The sequence below is a fragment of the Microtus oregoni genome, unplaced genomic scaffold, assembly GCF_018167655.1.
Source record: "Microtus oregoni isolate MIOR12 unplaced genomic scaffold, Mior012 000006F_ref0000085, whole genome shotgun sequence".
NCBI classification, from domain to species: Eukaryota; Metazoa; Chordata; class Mammalia; order Rodentia; family Cricetidae; genus Microtus; species Microtus oregoni.
In genome coordinates this window covers 9,504,087-9,524,821 of record NW_024543065.1, presented here as the reverse complement: position 1 = coordinate 9,524,821, position 20,735 = coordinate 9,504,087, and the positions used below count along the sequence as shown (strand labels likewise).

Sequence of the window (20,735 nt, the reverse complement as noted above, 5' to 3'; positions counted from 1 at the left end):
AAGCCGCCAAAACGGAAAAACAGAAATCCTTGCAGACACTTCATCCCTTTTTAATAATGTCCCCTGAGTACAGCAACAGCTTCCAACCAGTGGAGTGATGAGAAACGTTTCAGTGGAACTGAGACAGCTTTAGTCGGCCACCCCCTGCTGCTGCCTAGACAGTCACCTCCCAAGAGGGGCATCCCCACTGGCAACCTCAATTTCCTAACTCCTTAGCACCCTGGCCTTGGGACAGTCCAGAGTCACCTCGACCTAGGGCAGCTGCACACCGTTTTGCCAGGACTTTGTGAGTAGCAGAAGTTTCTAACTGTATGGCTTTCTGGGAGATAATGTTTTCCATCTGGAGGGATTTCGCAGACCCTAAAGAGGCTTGGTGTCAATTACTTTCTTAATGCTAAAGAAGTTTGGATAAGTCGCGATAAGGCGTGATTTCCCCCGACCAAGGAAACACTCAGAGGAAATATCCTTTCAACCAAGGACCCTTTAAAGGCCCAGGCCTGGAAAGGGGTGGGGACTGTCCTTTCTCCCCCACCCTTGGGCGGTGGCGAGGCAGAGCTGGGGAGGGCTGTCTCCTCCCCCTCCCCCCTTTCCCCCCCCCCGCAGCTGCTCACTCCAGCCTGGGCGGACCAGAGGCAGCAACTTCGCGAGCTCCTGAGGAGTGGATCTGCTCCGGCCACGGCCACGATGCCAGCGGCGGCCGGGGTCCTCCTGCTCCTGCTCTGGGGGACACTAGAAGGCTCCCAGGCACAGCGATCACAGCAGAGGCGACAGTCCGCAGCGCATCAGCAGAGAGGTACCGTCCAGGGCGCCCTTTCCTGGGACTGCTGCTTCTAACTGACTTCAGCTGGCGATCAGCGGCTGGCTGGGGGCCACTTTTTTGCTTTACTTTAGGGCGTATGCTTTGCGTTCTAGCACAAGTGACCGGAACTTCTGCAAATTCAGGGTCAGATCCCTGAGTGGGAGGTGCAGGGGAATTACCTCCAGCAGAAGGGACACCAAGCGCTTTCTGCTATTTTTCGCGCTCTAAGTCCTGGAAACTGGTATATGGAAAACTTTTCTAAAGACCCAGGGCAGGCTTCTTCCAATTGAGAGAAAACGTTTCAACAAATTGGATTCTATTCCTGCAGAGAAAGGCGTCCCTGACCTGTAGTTTATCTTAGACCTTTGAGTAAAGTACTTTTTTTTTTTAACTTTAGGATCGTGTTTCCAATTATTTATATAAAGTAGTTTAGTATATGGGTAACACATTCATTCTCACAGTAGGAAAACCTCCTCTCGCTTAAAATATGGACTAGACCTCTGCTTGTTTGAAGATCAGGGACTCAGAGACACGTTCAGAGGCGTTGTGAAACAACTATATTCAGCGCAACTAAGTCACTCTTATCACCACATCTTAATGTTTCCGTGCACATCTTTCTGTAAGGCTTGGGAGTCTGAAGAGTTATCAGAATTTTTACAAGATGCATACACACAGCATCAAAAAACGTAGTTTGTAACAACACATTGATCCAGGACACATTTCCCAGAGCTAAAAAAAAACACGAATCAAGATAAAAAGCATTTCAGAAACAAGTGAACTTTATTTCAAAGTATTTACCCTGGAAAGTGCAAAGTCTACAGGAAAAAAGCTTTGGAAAGCTGGAGGAGGTTGAATCTGTTAGAGTTTTTGAATATAACTTTCTGTCTATTAATTAGCGGTAGTCAAGCCATGCCTGGTAGTTCTCCTGTTAGTTCTTATTCTCAGCAGTTTTCCACGCTCCTGTTTAAGAAGGTATGAACAGATACCCTAAGCTCATCACCGTAGCCTCTGATTATAGTTCCGAGAATAAAAATGACTTCCAGTTTCTCTAGATAACTTCCTTCTATTTTGGCAGAGGTGAAATGAGGTCAGTGTGGTATAAATAATAGAATTACTTGAGACTGTGCTTTGGGGGAAACATGGTTGGCTGCTGGTTTGAAAATGCTACATTTAACTTTTTTTCCTTTCTTCAACTGGGATTAGCAACAGGTGGGGTACTTCAGCACTATTGGGCTTTGGGAGAGATGGGCTGGGTCTGTGCACTCTCCTCCACTTAGAATAAGGCAGAGCTTCAACCGTGTGGTCAGCAGCCGAGTTCCTGGGAATTTTCTCTGCACACACACACATATATATACTCTCTCCCATGCTTTCTTCTTACATCTTTTTATTTATTTTCTTGTGGTGGGGTGCACACACGACGGTGGCATATGTGTGGTAGTGGTCAGAGGTTAGTTTGGAGAGGTCAGAACTTTCACCGTCCAGATTCTGGGTATAAAATTTATAACATCAGGCTTAGGCAAGTGCCCTTACCCAAGGATTCATCCCTTCTGGCTTTGTTAATGTCTTTGCTATAGTCATTTGTTATAGTTACTGCAATATATTTGGAGATTGGCTCCAGGATAAGTGATTTAAATTTGCTAATAATAAAAGTATATTTAAAATATATTTTATGATGTCTTAAATTAGTGCAGGTGCCTTATAATTTAATATACTTATGAAGAAATCGTATAACAATTATAAGATCTGTTTTCACATTCAGTTATCCTTATCCCCACAGGACTAATTTAAAATACAAGGCTTGAAGTAGTAACATCAAGAGTTCTCATAACTGATGAGAATATTGCCATTTTTGGAAACTAAACGTGTAGTCTGTATTGTTTATGCTCACATTTCCTTTCCAGGGGGTCAGGGTCTCTTTCCTTTCCTTTTAGAAGGCTGGTTTCCTTTTGATATTGCCTATCAGTAAGGTCACTGAATATGGTTGGACAAAAAGTGCGTTCTTGGCTACCATCAACTTTTCTGGTTTTAATTATATGTTCTAGCAATGACCTTCATGTCCTGGCACTAACTGTGAAGGATTTCTGTTTTCCATTATAGATCAGTACTAGGTTATTAAGGATGTTGACTTGCAGTGTATTTAGACTTTGTAACACAGTGGTTCTCTACCTGTGAGTCTCGACATCTTTGGGAAGTCAAAAGACCCTTCCATAGGGGTCATTTATCAGATAACTTGCTTATTAGATATTACATTATGATTCATAACTGTAGCAAAATTGCAGTTATGAAAAGCAATATGAGTAATTTTCTAGCTGGGGGTCACTACACCCTTGAGGAACTATATTAAAGTGTCACGGCATTAGGAAGGTTGGAAACCACTACCATAGCAGAATTAGAACCCTAAGCAGGTTTGATTTATTTGCCTCTCCTTTTTCTTGAAAACACTGCACACTTTCTATAGAATACTTAATTAAGGTGTGGATATCAGTGATTTAATAACTTTGATTTTATAAAGAAAAGAATTCACTATCCTGTTAATATAAAAAAGTAGAGTGATTGAGGCAAAGTGAATATACCTTTCAGCACAGCAATAAATAAAATGCTCTCTGATATTTAGGTGATTAATATATAGAAGCAGAAGCATAACAGTATGTGTTCTTCAACTCAGGGATAAATAGTTTCCCAAGAATATTGGACAGTGAGTGAAATCAATCTCATGGTATGACAGTTCTCTTATCCTGCCTGTATAGATGAAAAACATACAATTTAAGATGTCAGAACTTCAGTCAGTCTGAAGTAAATCTGTTGGTCTAAATTTGGTTCGTGGTAAATAACAGGTCCAGTCGTTTCAGAGATCTCCACACCTGGATCATGGAGCCTGCAGGAAATTAGTGTATTATTCATATCCCGATGTTAAATGATTCTTCTGGAAACATACTGTGCTTTTATAAATGTGCAGGAGTGAGGATGACAAAACCCTTGTGAATTGCAGCAGTTTTCGAGTGAATATATAGTTTGGACTGTGGCAGAAAGGACAGCTTTCATCTACATCCACATAGAAACACAAAATGAGCACAGTTGAGTACCTGACTGATAAACTCACAGGCAGTGGGGCAGCGGTTAAGGATTTGGAAAAATGTTCACGGGAGACACAGTTCATGGGAAGACATCTTATTGAAGAATAAGGGAAAAGAAAGGGAATATAAGACATGTTCAGACCTCAAGGAGTTAGTACATGAAAAGGATGATGACGGTCTTTCTGAAATTGGTCCATAGATGAATGTGAGAAATAGGAAGGGTCTACTCCAACACAAAGTGGAATCCTGCTCCATTTGCCCTGCCACCCCTACCACTCATTCCAAACATTTGAAGAATAACGAGGAGGTCCGTGTCTCTAAAATGTCCACCTGATGATAAAATTGCACAACTGGCCAGGTGTCCCCGAGGAGAAGATGCTATGCAGAGGGGAAGTTACAGCATGTGATGTTTTCAGTTTCAAGATTCTGGAATTGTAATTCTTGTTTTTGGAGCGAATATGTGTCTCTCAATCTCTGGATTCTTAAAAATGTCAACAAAATGTTACACGTGTTTAAATGTGTATTTAAATGCCTTCTGGAATTTAAAATAAAAACATGTTTGGGACAAACCTTGCTCATTTTTGGCAAAAATATTTAAACATTTTGTAAGGCAATTCTTCGTCACTGACAATCACATGACTTTAAAACACTGAGTGTTATAAAATGTGAGAATAGTTTATAAATGACCATAAAGATATTGCTATGGGGTTTATTTGGGTCATAAACCTAAATTTATTGTTAACCTATGTTTTGCCACTTTTATGACTTGGTAGGTTATTTACTGTTCACTGACATACAGTTTTGTAAAAATTCTTCAGAACAGATAAAACTGAGAATAAGAATATGCTCAAAATTGACTATGATTTATATAGCAGAGATAATAAAGTTGATATAAACACTTCCAATTTCACATATCAGTGTATGAAGATTTCAGTATGGAGCCTTAAAATTATTTTCATCCAGGGTATCATGCAAATTACTGAATTGCATCTGTATAAAGGATGTTGATCATTAAGGAGCAAATATTGGACATTCTTTTCCCATTCTCCTTCAGCTCACTCTTTGACACCTTTAACTATGGTCATTGTAAAGCCCAATCATGTAACCCGAAGGCTCTAGCCAAGAATGATGATGGCTGCCGGAAAAAATAATCTTATATTTTATGGGAGGGATTAGGTAGAGGGAGATTTCCAAATGGAAGACTGGGGGATGACTCTGAGTGAAGGGTTTGTGGTATGGCATGAAGATCAAGAAATGAGGATCCTGGGAGTTCTCTGCTGAGCCAGTGTAACTAGATTGAAGAACTCCAGGATTACTTGGGGAATCTTCCCTCAAAAGTAAGATGGAGAACAATGAAGGAAGACACTGATGTTGATCTGTGGCTCCCACATTAGCGTGTGCACACACATAACTACACATACATGTAGATGAAATACAAATCCACACTTACACTCCAAAATTTCCCAGATAATTTCTACTATACTACTATGACTGTGAATAAAAACATGTGCTTGATGGTACCTTTCCCAGCTCATAGACCTCACCTTTATTCACTTAAAGCAAAGCATTGCTGCTACTCATCACTTCACACATCTAGAAAATATTGAATGTTTGACAGTATGAATGTGCTGAACCTCTAAGATTGAAGCGCTACTTCTTTTGGTCCAAATAGAGATGTTTGAGTTATTCATAGGTAAACTTCGTAATGTATTTCAGACCATTTTTCATGGCAAATGTTAGGATTAGAGGGTCACACATCTGTCCACAATTGAAGTAGAATATTTAGTAAGACCAGGGGATGACAACAACATTAACCTGGACCATAGACTGCAAAATCAGTGGGGTGGCTGACTGTGTAAATTATAGAATATAGAGGATTTAGGTTGTGCTTAATTTATGTCCGCATGGTTCTCCAGTAGGATTTAACTTTGATGGTGAACAGAGTTAGAAATATTCCCAAGTAGAGAGTGATTACAATACTAATCATCAATAATAAAAAAATAGTAATAAATAATAATAATTGTTGATTATTATTATTACCTGTCAAGGTTGCAGGTCTTAATTTAGCAGTTTAGAGGCTGAAGGCTTGCTATTCCTCCCATAAGTTATTCCACTTTTAATATAAAAGATGAAACTGAGTATTCCATCTTTTATTTTTTATAGAAGTCCAGGTTTGATGAATAAAAAAAAATACAAGATGGAAGTTAGAAAAAAAACTGATTAGTACAAGATTCATGTCAAGGTTTGTGTATGTAAATCAAACAGACAGACATAAGATTGACACAAATCCCTAATCCCTATCCTAATGGATACATTTAATTGGATAACCATGGGGTGTCAGGAATATGATCAATATATAATGAAGTAACACAGTCACACATAAAACAGAATATGGTCCATATAAACACCTGAACAAGCTTACAGAAGAGAGATTGGGCCCTAGGAGAGCAGAAAAATTGACCACTCTTGTAAATGGATTGGGAAATGTTGACCTCCATGAGGAAGGTTGATTTGAACAAATGCTTGCATGTAGAGCAGAATGTCATTGCGGGTAACAGGTGGAAGAGGAATCCCCAGTCAAAAAGCAAAATTGACTGGGACTAAGTAGAGGGCTCAGAGAAAAAAACATGACTCAGATCACACAGCTTTGACAATTGTAAATCTTTTGCTTTGTAGTCTAAGTGATATGGAAAGGGTTCATATTTTGTCCAGAGTTAACAAATGACAGACATCATATCTAAATATTTTTTAATTGTTTTTATTGAACTATATATTTTTCTCCGCTCACATCCCTTCCTCTCCCCCGTTTTACCCTCTACCATGATTCCCATGCTCCCAATTTACTCCATCATTTTCTACTTCCCATATACATTAGATCCATGTATGTCTCTCTTAGGGTCCTCTTTGTTCTTTAAGTTCTCTTGGACTGTGAATTGTAGGCTGGTTTTCCTTTGATTTATGTCTAAAAGCCACATATGAGTGAGTACATATTACATTTGTGCTTCTAGATCTGGGTTACCTCACTCATTATGTTCTTTTCTAGCTCCATCCATTTGCCTGCAAATTTCAAGATGTCATTGTTTTTTCCCACTGTCTAGTACTCCATTGTACAAATGTACCACAGTTTTCTTATTCATTCTTTGATCAAGGGGCATTAGGTTGTATCCAGGATCTGGTTATTACAAATAATGCTGCTATGAACATAGCTGAACAAATGTCCTTGTGGTAGGATTGAGCATCCTTTTGGTATATACCCAGAAGTGTTATTGCTGGGTCTTGAAGTAGATTGTTTCCTAATTTTCTGAGAAATCACCATACTGATATCCAAAGCAACTATACCAGTTTGCACTCCTACCAGCAATGGAGGAGTATTCCCTACATCCTCTCTAGCATAAGTTGTCATCAGTAATTCTGATCTTGGTCATTCTTATAGGTATAAGATGGAATCTCAGAGTTCTTTTGATTTGTATGGCTAAGGATGTTGAGCATTTTCTTAAGTGTCTTTCAGCCATTTTAGATTTCTCTGTTGTGAGTTCTCTGTTTAGGTCTGTTCTCCATTTTTATTGGATTATTTGTTCTTCTGATGATGAATTTCTTAAGTTCTTTGTATATTTTGGAGATCATCACTCTGTTCAAAGTTGGGTTGGTAAAGGTCTTTTCCCATTCTGTAGGCTGCTGCTTTGTCTTGTTTACTGTGTTCTTTGCTTTACAGAAGCTTCTCAGCTTCAGGAGTTTTCGTTTATTAACTGTTTCTCTCAGTGTCTGTGCTGCTTGGGTTATATTTAGGAAGTGGTCTCCCGTGCCAATGCACTCAAGTATACTTTCCACTTACTCTTCTATGAAGTTCAGTGTGTTTGGTTTTATGTTGAGGTCTTTGATCCTTTTGGACTTGAGTTTTGTGCTTGGCGATAGATATGGAACTATTTTCATTCTTCCACATGTTGATATTTAGTTATGGCAGCACCATTTATTGAATATGCTTTCTTTTTTACATTTTCTATTTTTTGCTTTTTTGTCAAAAATCAAGTGTTTGTAGGTGTGTGGTTTGATATCTGGGTCTTCTATTCAGTTCTATTGGTCCTCCTGTCTGTTTATGCTAATACCAGGCTGTTTTCAGTACTGTAGCTGTGTAGTAGAGTCTGAAGTCAGGGATTGTGATGCCTCTAGAAGTTCCTTTATTGTTTTTGTTTGTTTGTTTTTGTATTTTGAGACAGGGTTTCTCTGTAGCTTTGGAGCCTGTCCTGGAACTAGATCTTGTAGACCAGATTGGCCTCGAACTCACAGAGATCCACATGCCTCTGCCTCCTGAGTGCTGGGATTAAAGGCATGAGCCACCACCACTCAGCTCCAGGAGTTCCTTTATTGTACAGAATTGTTTTGCCCTGTGGAGGTGGTGCACACTTTTAATCACAGCACTCGAGAGCTGTGTGTGTCGGTGGGGGGACAGAACTCTGTGAGATCAAGTCCAGGCTGGTCTACAAGAGCGAGTTTCAGGGCAGGCTCCAAAGCTACAGTGAAACCTCATCTCAAAAAAATAACAATCAAACAAAAAACAAAACAAAACAAAAAACAAACAAACCAATTGTGCTGGAGAGATGGCTCGTGTTAAAGGCTAGGCTTACAACCAAAGCATACCTAAACCTTTCCTCACAGCTCACTGGGACTAGGCCCAACGTCCAAGAATATGATTATTTTCTGTTCTTCTCTTCTCCCAGATATCCTGTGCATGGAGGATGTTAAATGAGTCCATGTTGCAGAAGATTCTGCCTCAAATTGCTTCTCTCTGTAAAACTCAGATATCTGATCTGAAATGTCTTCCTTTTGTCATCATCAATACTGTCCCACAATTCAAAGTGAATGCTTTTGGGAGGGCCTACAGCTCTCTGTAGATTCTGCCAGTGCACTCAGAATTACACTGTGGACTGCTAAGGGTAAATTTCACTTGCATGCACTTTAAAACAAAGTAAGGTGTTTCCAGTCCCGCCTAGATTCATCCGTTCTTTGGAGTTGCCTCTGTTAATATCCATTTCAATATCAAAGCTAAACTTTAAACATCATTGTTAAAATGACAGAAAGATGTATTGGTCTTATGACCTCTTTTATGAAATGAACTTTGAAACATTGCCTATTATACGAACAGAAGTTTATTCTCTGTTCTGTTTCGATTTTTATAAATACTTTAAGGATCACTGTAAATCTCACAGTGACCTTTGGACCAAAGTAATGCGATTTGGTCATGATTTAATTCTGTCATTTAAGACAAAAGTTGCATGAAGAAAATTGCTTAGCTTTTCCCTTAGGCCGTCTCTCTTTCATTCTCTTTTAGTATCTTACTAGAGAATAAAATATAGTAGTTGAAAGAGATTATTTTAGCATTACATTTTAAAGAAGACATAGGCAGAAAATTGCACTTACATCTTTCATCTTAAAAGGCATCGGTAATTACTATCTCAGATGCTTTTGAGACAATCTAAAATTTACATGGTGAATGAAATCTAAAGACCTGTCAAAGATACAGAAGATAGATTAATTTTTCCCTTAAGTCATCTTTCTTATTATTTTTATTTTTTGAAGTAAGGCTTCATGTATTCCAACTTGTCTTGAAACTTTGCTGTGTAACCAAAACTGGCTTTGAACTCCTGACGCTCCTACTTTCACGTCCAAGGTGCTGGGATCACAGGTGTGTGTTCCCAAAAATCTTTTTGAATTATCTTCATCCAAGACTCTGACAAGCACACCATTACACATGTTAGCAAGGGCTCTACTACTAAATCTAATTTGGAATTTTTTTTTTCAATTTTTCAATTTTTATTTGGAGATGTTCCATTTAGTAAAAGATCACGAAGTCAATTCTATTGGGGATTTATTCCTCATAACACCATGAGGAACTTAATCCCATTCAAAGAACAAGCTAATCTATGCAAATTCTGAATCATGAACTGTGTGAGAGCTTTCTGGTGCTTGGCACTTGGATAAGGCACCTGTGCAATGCTGCAGTCGTTCTCTCTGTATGGTCTTCTCAGCTAACTCTGAGCTGCATGTCTCCCCAAGGCTCTTTCTTCAACTGCTTTTGGGTGCCAGGTGGTTCAAGTTGGTGTAATAGTATTTAGTAGAGTGCATGCACTAGTGTATTTACTTACATGACTGGGGTATTTAGTAAGTTAATATAATTATGCTCATCTTATAGAAGGATGGGGATAGATGTACTGCCGTCTATGAAGGACAAAGAACAACCCCATTGTAGTTTTAGTCTTTGAAGTTCATTGTTGTTCTTCTGATTTTATGAGTCCTAAGACATCATCTCTTTTGGAGTTTTAGATGTTCATGTTTTAGAAAATGCCTTAAAAATTATATCTCCCTCTGTGAATTATGTTTTCTTAATTTGAAAGCAGAGAGCCATGAGATTGTACTCTTCAGAGGCCATCTTCACTTAAACTAATGTTCTACATAAAACTTTGTGAATGTATAAACATACTAAAACTATATATCTATCTAAGGATTTATTAAATTTTAATCTTTAAATTGCTAGAACACTGTGACTCTCTGAGAGTCTAACAATGCTTTCACAAGGGTTACCTAAGACCATCTGTGTATCAGTTATTTACATTATGATTCATAACAATTGCAAAATGACAGTTATGAAATATCAACAACAATAATTTTTCTTTGGGGGTCACCAAACATGAGGAACTGTATTAAGGGATTCCAGTATTAGGAAGATGGAGAACCACTGCTCTAGGACTTGGATTACTGTAGTATGAAAGTATTAATTGACTATTTATAGGCTTTTCTGGAGATACTTCTGCAGGCTAGAAGCAATAATGTTTATTATGAAATATATCTAACAATAAAAAAGTCACTCAGCTTGTAAATGTCAGTGAATGAAAGAATAAGAGTTTTTGAGAATTAGATAACGGTTAGGTTAAAATTTCTACTAAACAGAAGAAAAACACTACAGACCTCATAAAAATGTTCAGACTTCCCCTTTCAGGTGAACTTAGTGAAGAGTTTTTCAAGTTGCTTGTATTTCATTGTCTTGTGCATGTATAAATATCCTGAGTGTCAATATCTATGAACTGATCAAAGGTCCTTCATTAGTGCATTTAGTATACTGAATACATTGTCTTTGGATTTATGGTCTCTTAAGCCATTGATTTTAGATATTTTAAAAGCATAATCTTTATTGAGTGTATATATATATATATATATATATATATATATATATATACATATCATATTTATTGTGTCTTTCCCCAAAGTCCTAATAGTAGTCACAACTTCCAGGCCCATTGCCTGATGTACATTTTGCCATGATTAAGTAAGGCTTAATATAAGAAGAAGACCACGAACTAGTGCAATTGCTGTGATAAGGAGACTGTCTCTCAACTATCTCTCAGGAGGCGTATGTGAAACACTCAACATAAATCAGCTTCCAGTAGGCCCTCGGTAATGTGAATTAGTCTAAAGGCTGACATATTGCCAAAATTCTCTAGCTCGAGAAAATGTGTTTCCTCGACACCATGGCCTGCTAATTTCAGCCAAGATGATTTGTGAAAGAATTTGATTCTGCACTTGAGGCAGAAATGTATGAATTGAAATATAATTATAATTTCTACTGTAGTATTCTGAACTTTGTGGCTTAGCCTGTAATAATTACTTAGTACGACTTATCTCCTGATGCGTTCAATCCCCACATACATTCACCTGTTTTAGAAATAGCTCTGGATAGGAGAAGCATGGACATGGAAGATCGTAAAAATTAAATTGATAAAATTACTATTTAACTAATATCAAAATGTTGAAAGGTAGAGCTTATCTTATTAGTAACATAATTGAGTTAGAAAAAACATGTGAAAATGATTGGAAGTGAATGAGTGTTCGTTACTTCTTTTTGATTTTTCCTTTGACTATTAGGCTCAATATTGATATTTTCAGTACACATCAAAATAATTTTGTTCACCAAAACAAAGCACCCTAAAATATTCTTTTAATTAACCCTAAGAGACGACATATGGCAAAACTATTTCACTGTCAAGGTGTTGAAAAATTCTGTCAGGGTTACTCAGGTCAGCATGGGAGATAGCAGGAAACACAAGCTTCTATAATTAACTTATCTTTGTGTAAGTAGCTCAGTGTGAGAAGTAATTTGAAACAGACAAAACTATGCCAGTAGCAGAAGTACATTTTGACTCTGCACTTTTTCCAGGTAAAAGTTGATTGCTGGTTTTCATTGTCTCTCAGTTTTAGATACTTGTTAAGCAAGTATTGATAAAGTACTTTTATCCATCCCTGTAACAAATTGAGTGAATCGAGAAAAATACACCACAGAGTTTTTAAAAGTTAGTTATTATTCCTAGTCTATAAAGTTTATATCCTTGATTGACATCTGCTTTGGTGAGGTCTACACAATATCTCAAGATAGTTTTTTTTATATTGATTTTCCCTAAGGACAAATAATTGTATTAAAACACAGTTTTAATACTACACTGGAAAGAGATATTAAAAACATCTTATATTAATTATACAAAAGAATGTTTTTGTTTGTTTTGTTTTGTTTTGTTTTGCAACAGGGTTTCTCTGTGTAATAGCCCTGGTTTTCCTGGAACTAGCTTTACAGAATAGGCTAGCCTTGAACTCACAGAGATCTGTCTACCTCTGCCTCCTGAGTGCTGAGATTATGCTGTAGGAATTCCTACAGCCAGTAGCCTAAGTTATCTGCCCACTTGGGCATGGCCTCTTATATTATATATGCCGATGTAAAGTGGGCATTTGGCCTCTTTTCTGGCTGTGGGATTCGGTTGCTGTTCTCCTTTGGAGCGAGGATTGTGATCTGTGAATGTACCCCTAAATAAATAATCTTTTATTATACTCATTTCTGAGCTAGTGTGGGATTTCTTTTTAGTGTCCTTCTTCAGGATTAAAGACATGCACCACCACCAAGTGGCTCAAAATAATGGGTTTCATTATGACCTTTTAATAAATGTGTATACTGTACATCGATTATTATTCAAAACCATCTTCTCCTTTCTCGTCCATTTGGATCTTCTTTTCCTTAAAGAATTTCTTTCTGTTTCCTCCTAAAAGAGAGGGAAACTTTTATTGTTGTTATTATTATTATTTTGTCTTTTGAGACAAAGTTTGTCTTTTTAGCTTTCAAGCCTATCCTGGCACTCTCTTTGTAGTCCAGGCTGGCCTTGAACTCAAAGAGATCCACCAGTCTCTGCCTCCCGAATGCTGGGATTAAAGGCATGCACCACCAACCGCCATGTGAGAGGGAAACTTTTAAAGCTTCTATCTCATCTTTATTGGTTTTGTAAATCATTCTAGATACATTTTCTGTATAAGAGCTGACATGTTTCAAAATCAAGCTAACATTCTTTTCCCTTTTTGGTCATATAGCCTTTTTATGTTGAGATATATTCTTCCTATTTTATTTTTCTTCAGAATTTTTCTTTAATTTGAAAATAGACTCTAATAATGGATTCTCCTTCTTCAACTCCCCGCAGATCATCTTCACCTTCTCACGCACACAAATCAACACTCTTTCTTGTTCTTTCTCATTAGAAAACAAACATCTTAAAAATGATAACAAGATAAAATAAAATAAAAATAAAGAAATCATAATGGTATAAATCAAAGAAAGCCAAAGATAAAGCACAAGAAAAAACATAAGAATACAGAGACACCACATTCACACACATCAAATACCCATAGAAGAAAAATTGGAAACAGTAATGTATAAGCAAAAGTCCTATAATGTTAAAAAGAATGAAAGGAATAACGAGAGAGACAGAGAAAGAGAGAGAGAGAGACAGAGACAGAGAGACAGAGAGACAGAGAGACAGAGAAAGGGAGACTACATAAAGTACTACGAAATAAAACAAAGAAAATACTTCAAAAATACTACTGAGTTCTTCTTGTGTTGGCTTGATCATGGGGACTGTCCTTAAGTGTAATTTATATACCCAGTGAGACTCTATTGGAAAAAAAAAACCCTAATTTTTCCTTTTTGAGAATTTATCAACTGGAGATAGCTTTTAGGTTAAGGATGGGGGCTTGGGTTCACTTCCCCACACAGTACTGGAGCCTCATCTGGCTTAGACCTCTGCAGGCCCTGTGCATGCTGCCACATTCTCTGAGTTTCTATGTATACCAGTCCTGTTGTATCTAGAAGACCTTGTTTCTTTGATATCTTCCATCTCCACTGGTTCGTACAATCTTTCTTCCGTCTTTTCTAGAGTTCTCTGGGCCCTAAGGAGAGGAATTTGTTGGAGACAAGCCATTTATGAATGAGTATTTCTAGGCTTCCCACTCTCTGCACTTTGTCCACTTGTACACCTCTTCATTTGCTTCCATTTACTGCAGGAGAGAGCTTCTCTAGTGATGGTCGAGCAAGACATTGATCTATGAGTATAGCAGAATGTTCTTAGGAGTCATTTTATAGCTCCTTTAACAGAACCTTAGTCGTGTTTTCCCTTGATCCATAGCCTATTTAGTGTCAAGTTCATGATCATCTGAGCATGTCAGGCATGGGTTTCATCTCATGAAGTGATTGGTTACTGCCACAATGTTTGTTCCACTATTGTACCAGCATATCTTACAGGCAAGTCAACATTGTGTGTAAAACTATTTGTAACTGGGCTGGTGTTTACCTTTCTCCTTTTGGAGGATACAGAGAACCTTCCAGTACCATGAATATTTGTCAGTGGATCAAGGCTTTAGATAGACACTAGGTGACATTTCTGTTCAGTGAGTTATAGGTGCTGTCTTTAGTAATAATGACTTACCATTAATTTGTAGAGAACAACTAATAGCCTTGGCTTTAACCTCTGTTGATTCATGGTTTTCATTTGGCCAGCAACTTGATTAGATATAAGACATTTCTGGCACTGAAAATTTTATTTGGTGGTGAGAGAGGTCTAGTTGGGGTTTTGTCTCCTCTGTTATTTGGTGATTCTATTTAAATTTCTTTCATATATGTATATTTTTAAAGAAACTTCTACTATATTAGTTTTCTATATGATCTGTCAAATGGCCTATAGTTTTAGCTGTTCCTCTCCAAATTCTCTTCCTCATCCCTCTTTTCCCTCTACTTTCTGGTCTGATCCTCCAGTTCCAGCATCCTTCCTTCATCCACAACTGTCTAGTCCCTTCTCCCTTTCTAGGGAGATCCTTTTTCCCCCATAGTCTATACCTAACCTCTGTGGTTATGTGAATCGTAGCATGCTTATTGAAAACTTAACAGCCAATATCTACATTTAAATGAATACATACCACATTTATCATTTTGTGTCTGGATTACCTCACTCGGGAAGATTTTTTTATAGTTCTATCCACTTAAAAACAAATTTCATGATTTCATGTTTTAACAGCTGAGTAATATTCCATGCATAAATGTACCACATTTTCTTCATTCATTTATCAAACATTCCTTTTCATTTCCTCTATTTTCTTTCTCAACCATTTGTAGAATATTTTCTACTTTGCATGATTGATTTTACACATTGTGTTCCTTTTATGGTGTACTCTGAGAAATACTGAGGAGGAAGCACTATTTTAAAGCTTCTCAATTCTTCAAGTTTGCAAAATTTACATTCTTGTACTAATTTTCTTGGAGACAATCTTTTTCTTTTCTCTTTTCTAAAGTGTCTTTAGTGATGTCATTTTCACTTAATTGTGAATTAATTTCTGCTGGCCTTTCCTGAGGATTTCAGGCTGTATCCTGTTTTCATATCTGCTTGATAAAAAATATTTAGAGAAATAAAATTTAGGTTCCCTCAGTAGGTTATTAACAAAATAAGAGAACACGAAGTTGCAAGGTGGTTGGGAAGTGGGGGGAATCTAGGAGGAGTTAAGATGAGGAGTGGGGATATATATGGTTCAAATACATTGTATGAAATTTTCACGGGATTAATAAAAAAAACCCACTTAAAACCAGAAAACACTAACCAGGTTACACACACACACACACACACACACACACACACAATTTAAAAGCAAGCAGTTACCTTTTTTATTTAAAAATTTCCCCCAATTTCAGATAAAAATTGTGTATATCATACATGCATACAATAAAACCCACTCTTCTCCCCCTCCAAATTCCCCCCATATCCTCAGCCAGTCTTCCTTCCCAACTTCATCTGATTTTGAAAATAATCTCATTGGATCCACTTAGGGTGTAAGTATGCAGGACACAGAGCATGGACAACCTCTTAGAGCTAGCGTTCCTGAAGAAAACTGACTTTCTTCCCCCACAAAGCCATAATTGCCAAAATATTTTCAGCAATGGTGGAACTTCATGAATTCATCCATTACCTATTGGATGAATAGGATGTTGGCTGGCTTGAACTTACACAGGTCTTGTCCATGTAAGCTGCTGGTAGAGCAGACTTGATTCTTTAAATGTATATTGACATTCACTTTGTAGTCTAATGTTTGATCTCTCCTGGAGAGGCTCCATGTATGGATGAGGAATTCTACACTAAAGTTAGCTGAAATGATGCAAGAATATCTGCTAGTGCCGCTGACTCTTTGTAGTATAGCTTAATGCTGTCATTGTTTATTAATGTTTTGTTTAAATGATCTGTCCATTAATGAAAATATGATCTTGAAATATTTACCGATTATTATGTTGACTCCATCTCTCCCGTGAATCTAATAATGTTTTCTTACTTAATCGTGTGCTGTATTGTTGGGTGTACATAGGTTTATCGTTGCTATTTTCTCCTATTTAGTTCTTTTTTATCATTATATAGTGGTTCTCCTTTATAGTTGCCTCTTTTTGTCTTTATTTTTTTTTAAAGTTGGTACTTAAAATTTTAACCTGACATAAATCTAGCTACTTCTTATTTTTGTTTTGTTTGCTTAGAATATCTTTTTCTAATCTTTAATTTTTACTTTATGTCTTTACTGAACAAGTTTCTTTCAGGCAGATAATTGTTTGATGGATTTATCCCTTTGTTTTATTTTAATCCTTTCCATCCTGTTGACTGATGAATTTTATCTTTTATATTCAAGTATTTTATTAGTGAGAATTTAATCCGATCATTTCATTAAATGTTAACTGTTTTCTGTTTTAATCTTTTTTTTTCGTCTCATTTCTCATTTTATATCTTTTTGACTTGTTCTCTCCTTTGTTTATTTCACTGTGGTTACTGGAACTGATTCTTTTATTTTTCTCTGGCTTATCTGCTTCACAGTGAATTGTATGCTTTCCTGTGCTTCCAGGTTGCTGCTTGTCATCTTTTACTTCTAAATGCCCTTTAAACATTTCTTGTAGTGTTAGTACAGTTGTGGTTATTTTCTTTAGATTTACTTGTGGTGGAGTGTTTGTTTCTAAATGCTTTCTCAAGGATAAGGACGGCTTTTAGAACTTTGCCTAACTTTGACAAGGACTTCATGATATGCTTTATAACATATCAGGGTACAGAATTACATCCAATTGGCCCCTTTATGATGCTGATTGAGTATAAATTCTATCAATGAAGTTCCTGGTTGCCAGAACCATTAGTTCTAGAACTATAATTTTGCATCAGCTGTTCAGTTCTTTTGAGCATTAAGCATGCACATCTTAAAATGAAATTTTCTGGAGGTTGAGTTCTTGTTGGTTCAGTGATTTTTTTTAGCCCATTTCAATTAGTATCTCCAACTTTAAAATTGTCCTAGTAATAATAATAGCTTTTTTAGGAGAGTAGTCTCAAGATTACAAGGAATTCATATCAGAAGAGAACAACAAAGTCATTATCCAACGTCTTTACTCAGTGTGGAGTGTTCAGCATGACTAAATAGAGCTTAAGACATGTAGGATCTAGCCCAATTGGCCATAGCTTTTGTTTGATTAGAGGTAGTCACATGCTGGTCTAAGTTGCACTATCCTGTTCTAGATGGTAGTTCTGTATACGTCATGTCAACACATGTATACATCATGTCAACACTCAGATATTTACTGGGCCTTGCAGATGGACCTTTTCTAATACTAAGCATAAGTATTCTGTGTTCCCTTACTTCCTTTTCCTCTAGCTTTCCCCAACTTAGACAGTAACACTAGTACCCACCTATTGAATAAAATCAGACACATTTAGGATACCATGAACTTTTTTTCTTCCCTTCACCTCCACATCTAAATCACCAAGGCGTCTGTCCCTATCCCGCCAACCATTATTGCATGTACTTTCGCACATTTTTATCCTCGCCGCTGCCTGCACTGAAGAACTCTTGTCTTGCCTAGGAGGCTATGACAGCTGCTCTTTCAGTCTTCTTTTTGCCCTGTTTATAATCCATTTTTTCCAGGCAACAGCCAGTGTGAGCTCTGAAAAGAGAAAATCGCATTAGATATGCCTCCTCCGAAGGTATTCACAGAATTCAAGTTTAAGGAAATAAAAGCTTCATCGTTTACAAAATTATTTGTGAGTCCCTATGTCTTTTCTGATCTCAAATTCATCTTTTCTGTTACATTTCAGCAGTAATGAGGGCTTCCTTCTAAACTTCAAACATGTGAAGGATGTTTACACTCCTTATACTCCCTTCCCTTCTCTTCCCTTCCCTTCCCTTCCCTTCCCTTCCCTTCCCTTCCTCTCCCTTCCCTTCCTTTCCTCTCCCTTCTCTTCCTCTCCCTTCCCTCCTCTTCTCTTCTCTTCTATACATAGTTCCCTTAGCGTGGTTTCTTTTTAACATGCATGTTTCATCTCTGGCATGCCCTTTCCTGGGTATTAGTTTAAGGTAGCTCCTATTGTGGACTTACGTTCCTGTTATAAGTTCTGCAGTGAGCTTAAGGTTTATTTAGAATAACTTTATTTCTTATTTTTCTGCCTGTCTTCCTCCACTATTGGAATACAAGCTCAGTATTTTAGCAAATAAAAAATAATCCCACACATTTATAATTATAAACCTTTTCTTTACTTATTCTACTTTTTTAAAAAGTTTATATCTAGCTTAGTGTGACCTGTGTTTGGCACTCAGAAGAAAAATATGTAGTAACTAAATGAATAAGTCAGTCTCTTTAGTTTTACCAAAAAAAAAAGCACTTCCTTTATTTTGCATATTGGTTTGATAGTCTTGATGAGTTTGTCTAATGTATAAATTTCCATAAACACTGAAATACACATTGGCATCTACAAGATATCATTATTGGTATTACTCATGATAAATAAAATACTTTAGAGCTGAGGCTACCTTAAATCTTGCTTCTTGAGTTACAATTTTTTTCTTTAGATATTCCAGTGAGAATTAAACAGCATTTAAGCTTTGGATGAGAAATGAATATTTCTTGGCATAATCAGAACTGTTAGGTATTTGAAGCCTTTTTGGATGAGAATTACAATGCATCTGATCAAAATACCCATTTAAGATGTAAATTGTCGAAACAGAATATAAATAATTCACGTGGAGTGAGTTGATTGGCATCTGTTTCCATTTTACATTGTTTCTTCTTAAACACCACAGTGTTTTTTTCTCCCCAGAATCCAGAAAACAATTCCTTAAAGTCCCCAGAGACCTACAGAATATGGCAGTGCCTGCACCATAACATTAGATGTGGCTCTTCCTTTTAGTTCATAACAATCAAATTGGGTGACATATGTGGAATTAATAAAGGATTTGGGGCTGAGAATTCAGCTCAGTTGTCAGAGTGCTTGCTTAGTTTTCAGGAGGCCATGGAATCAGTGCACATCCCCGCATAAAACTAGATGTTGGGGTGCATGCATGTAATCCAAGTACTCCAAGAGAAAGAGGGAAGTGGATCAGGAGTTCAAGACCAGCCTTGAAAATTGGATGCCAGCCTTGGATTTATGAGAACCTTTCTAAGAAGCAATAGATAAACATTAAAAATATACTTCAAGAGAAACCCTGTCTCGAAAAACCAAAAAAAATATACTTCAATAAATATGGTACACTTTTTATTTTTATTTTTTAAAAAAGAACAGAATACTTATTAGGGCCAAAGTCAAGTCAGAGCTGGCCCAGCAAAAAGGTGGGAGGTTTCCTTATAAAAAAAAAATTAACAGAAAGTGGAACAGTGCAAGAGCTTTGAAAGGAGGGATCATTCCCAGTTTTTGCTGTATCCTCACTGCAGAAATTGATGTTTACTACATCACAAGGAAGACTGATGAAGTAGGAGAAATGGTGCAACTGTCTTTAGGAAGGAATGTGTTCTCTATACCTGTGGTCACTGAACTAAATAGAGGGAGGGTTGAAATTCATGGTGCTATCAAAAGAAAGCAGTTACAGTATCTACTCATTATAGAAAACATGACTAAGCAGCACCTACCACAGGAAGATAATGGGCTTCTGCATCATGATGCCTTAGTTAAATATTTAAATGCAGTCAATGATGTTGATTCCAGGCCAGGGTTCTTCCTCAATCCCACCCACCTTCAAAGGTTACCACCTAGACATGATGTCCTTATTTCTCAATTGTTTGTTATTACATGCCAAAGTGATTGCCACCTTATGCTTTAGCTAAAATATTCAAGCTATCAAAAATACCACCATTCTTCTTTAGCACATCACTCACTGGAACACGCCGCCTCCTCTTCCACTTTTGAAATAAGGCGTAAACAGCATTTTCTCAACATCTGTTGATGACATCACCTTTCTCTGGCTTCATCAGTCTTCTTAGCATCAATGATCAAAACGTATGTCACAAAATTTTTGCTCATTTTAGGTATTCAGATCTGCAGCTAAACTCACTCTTAAGTGAGCTATTTAATTCATCCATTTTTTATGAATATAAATATTTAGTTTTTTCTGATTAATGTGCTTTTATGCTGAGAGTGTTGAAGAGATAGGATGAGTCTCAAAATTATGTGATTTTTTTCTTAACTAATTGAATTATTTAGTCATTAAATTAATTATATCCTTACCAA

The 20,735-nt window shown here is 37.0% G+C and overlaps 1 protein-coding gene across 3 annotated transcripts in view; it reads left to right on the top strand.

Moving 5' to 3' along the window:
• Nucleotides 1-656: 656 nt before the first annotated feature.
• The window catches only part of Lama2 (laminin subunit alpha 2), a 583,059-nt gene continuing 562,980 nt past the window's right edge, over nucleotides 657-20,735 (top strand). For 2 of the 3 annotated variants that reach the window (XM_041653904.1, XM_041653903.1), the window contains exon 1: nucleotides 657-793. In XM_041653904.1, the coding sequence (XP_041509838.1) occupies nucleotides 685-793 (109 nt within the window). In that variant the 5' untranslated portion in view covers nucleotides 657-684. The remainder of the gene's footprint in view (nucleotides 794-20,735) is intronic. The other variant, XM_041653905.1, reaches the window with a different exon arrangement.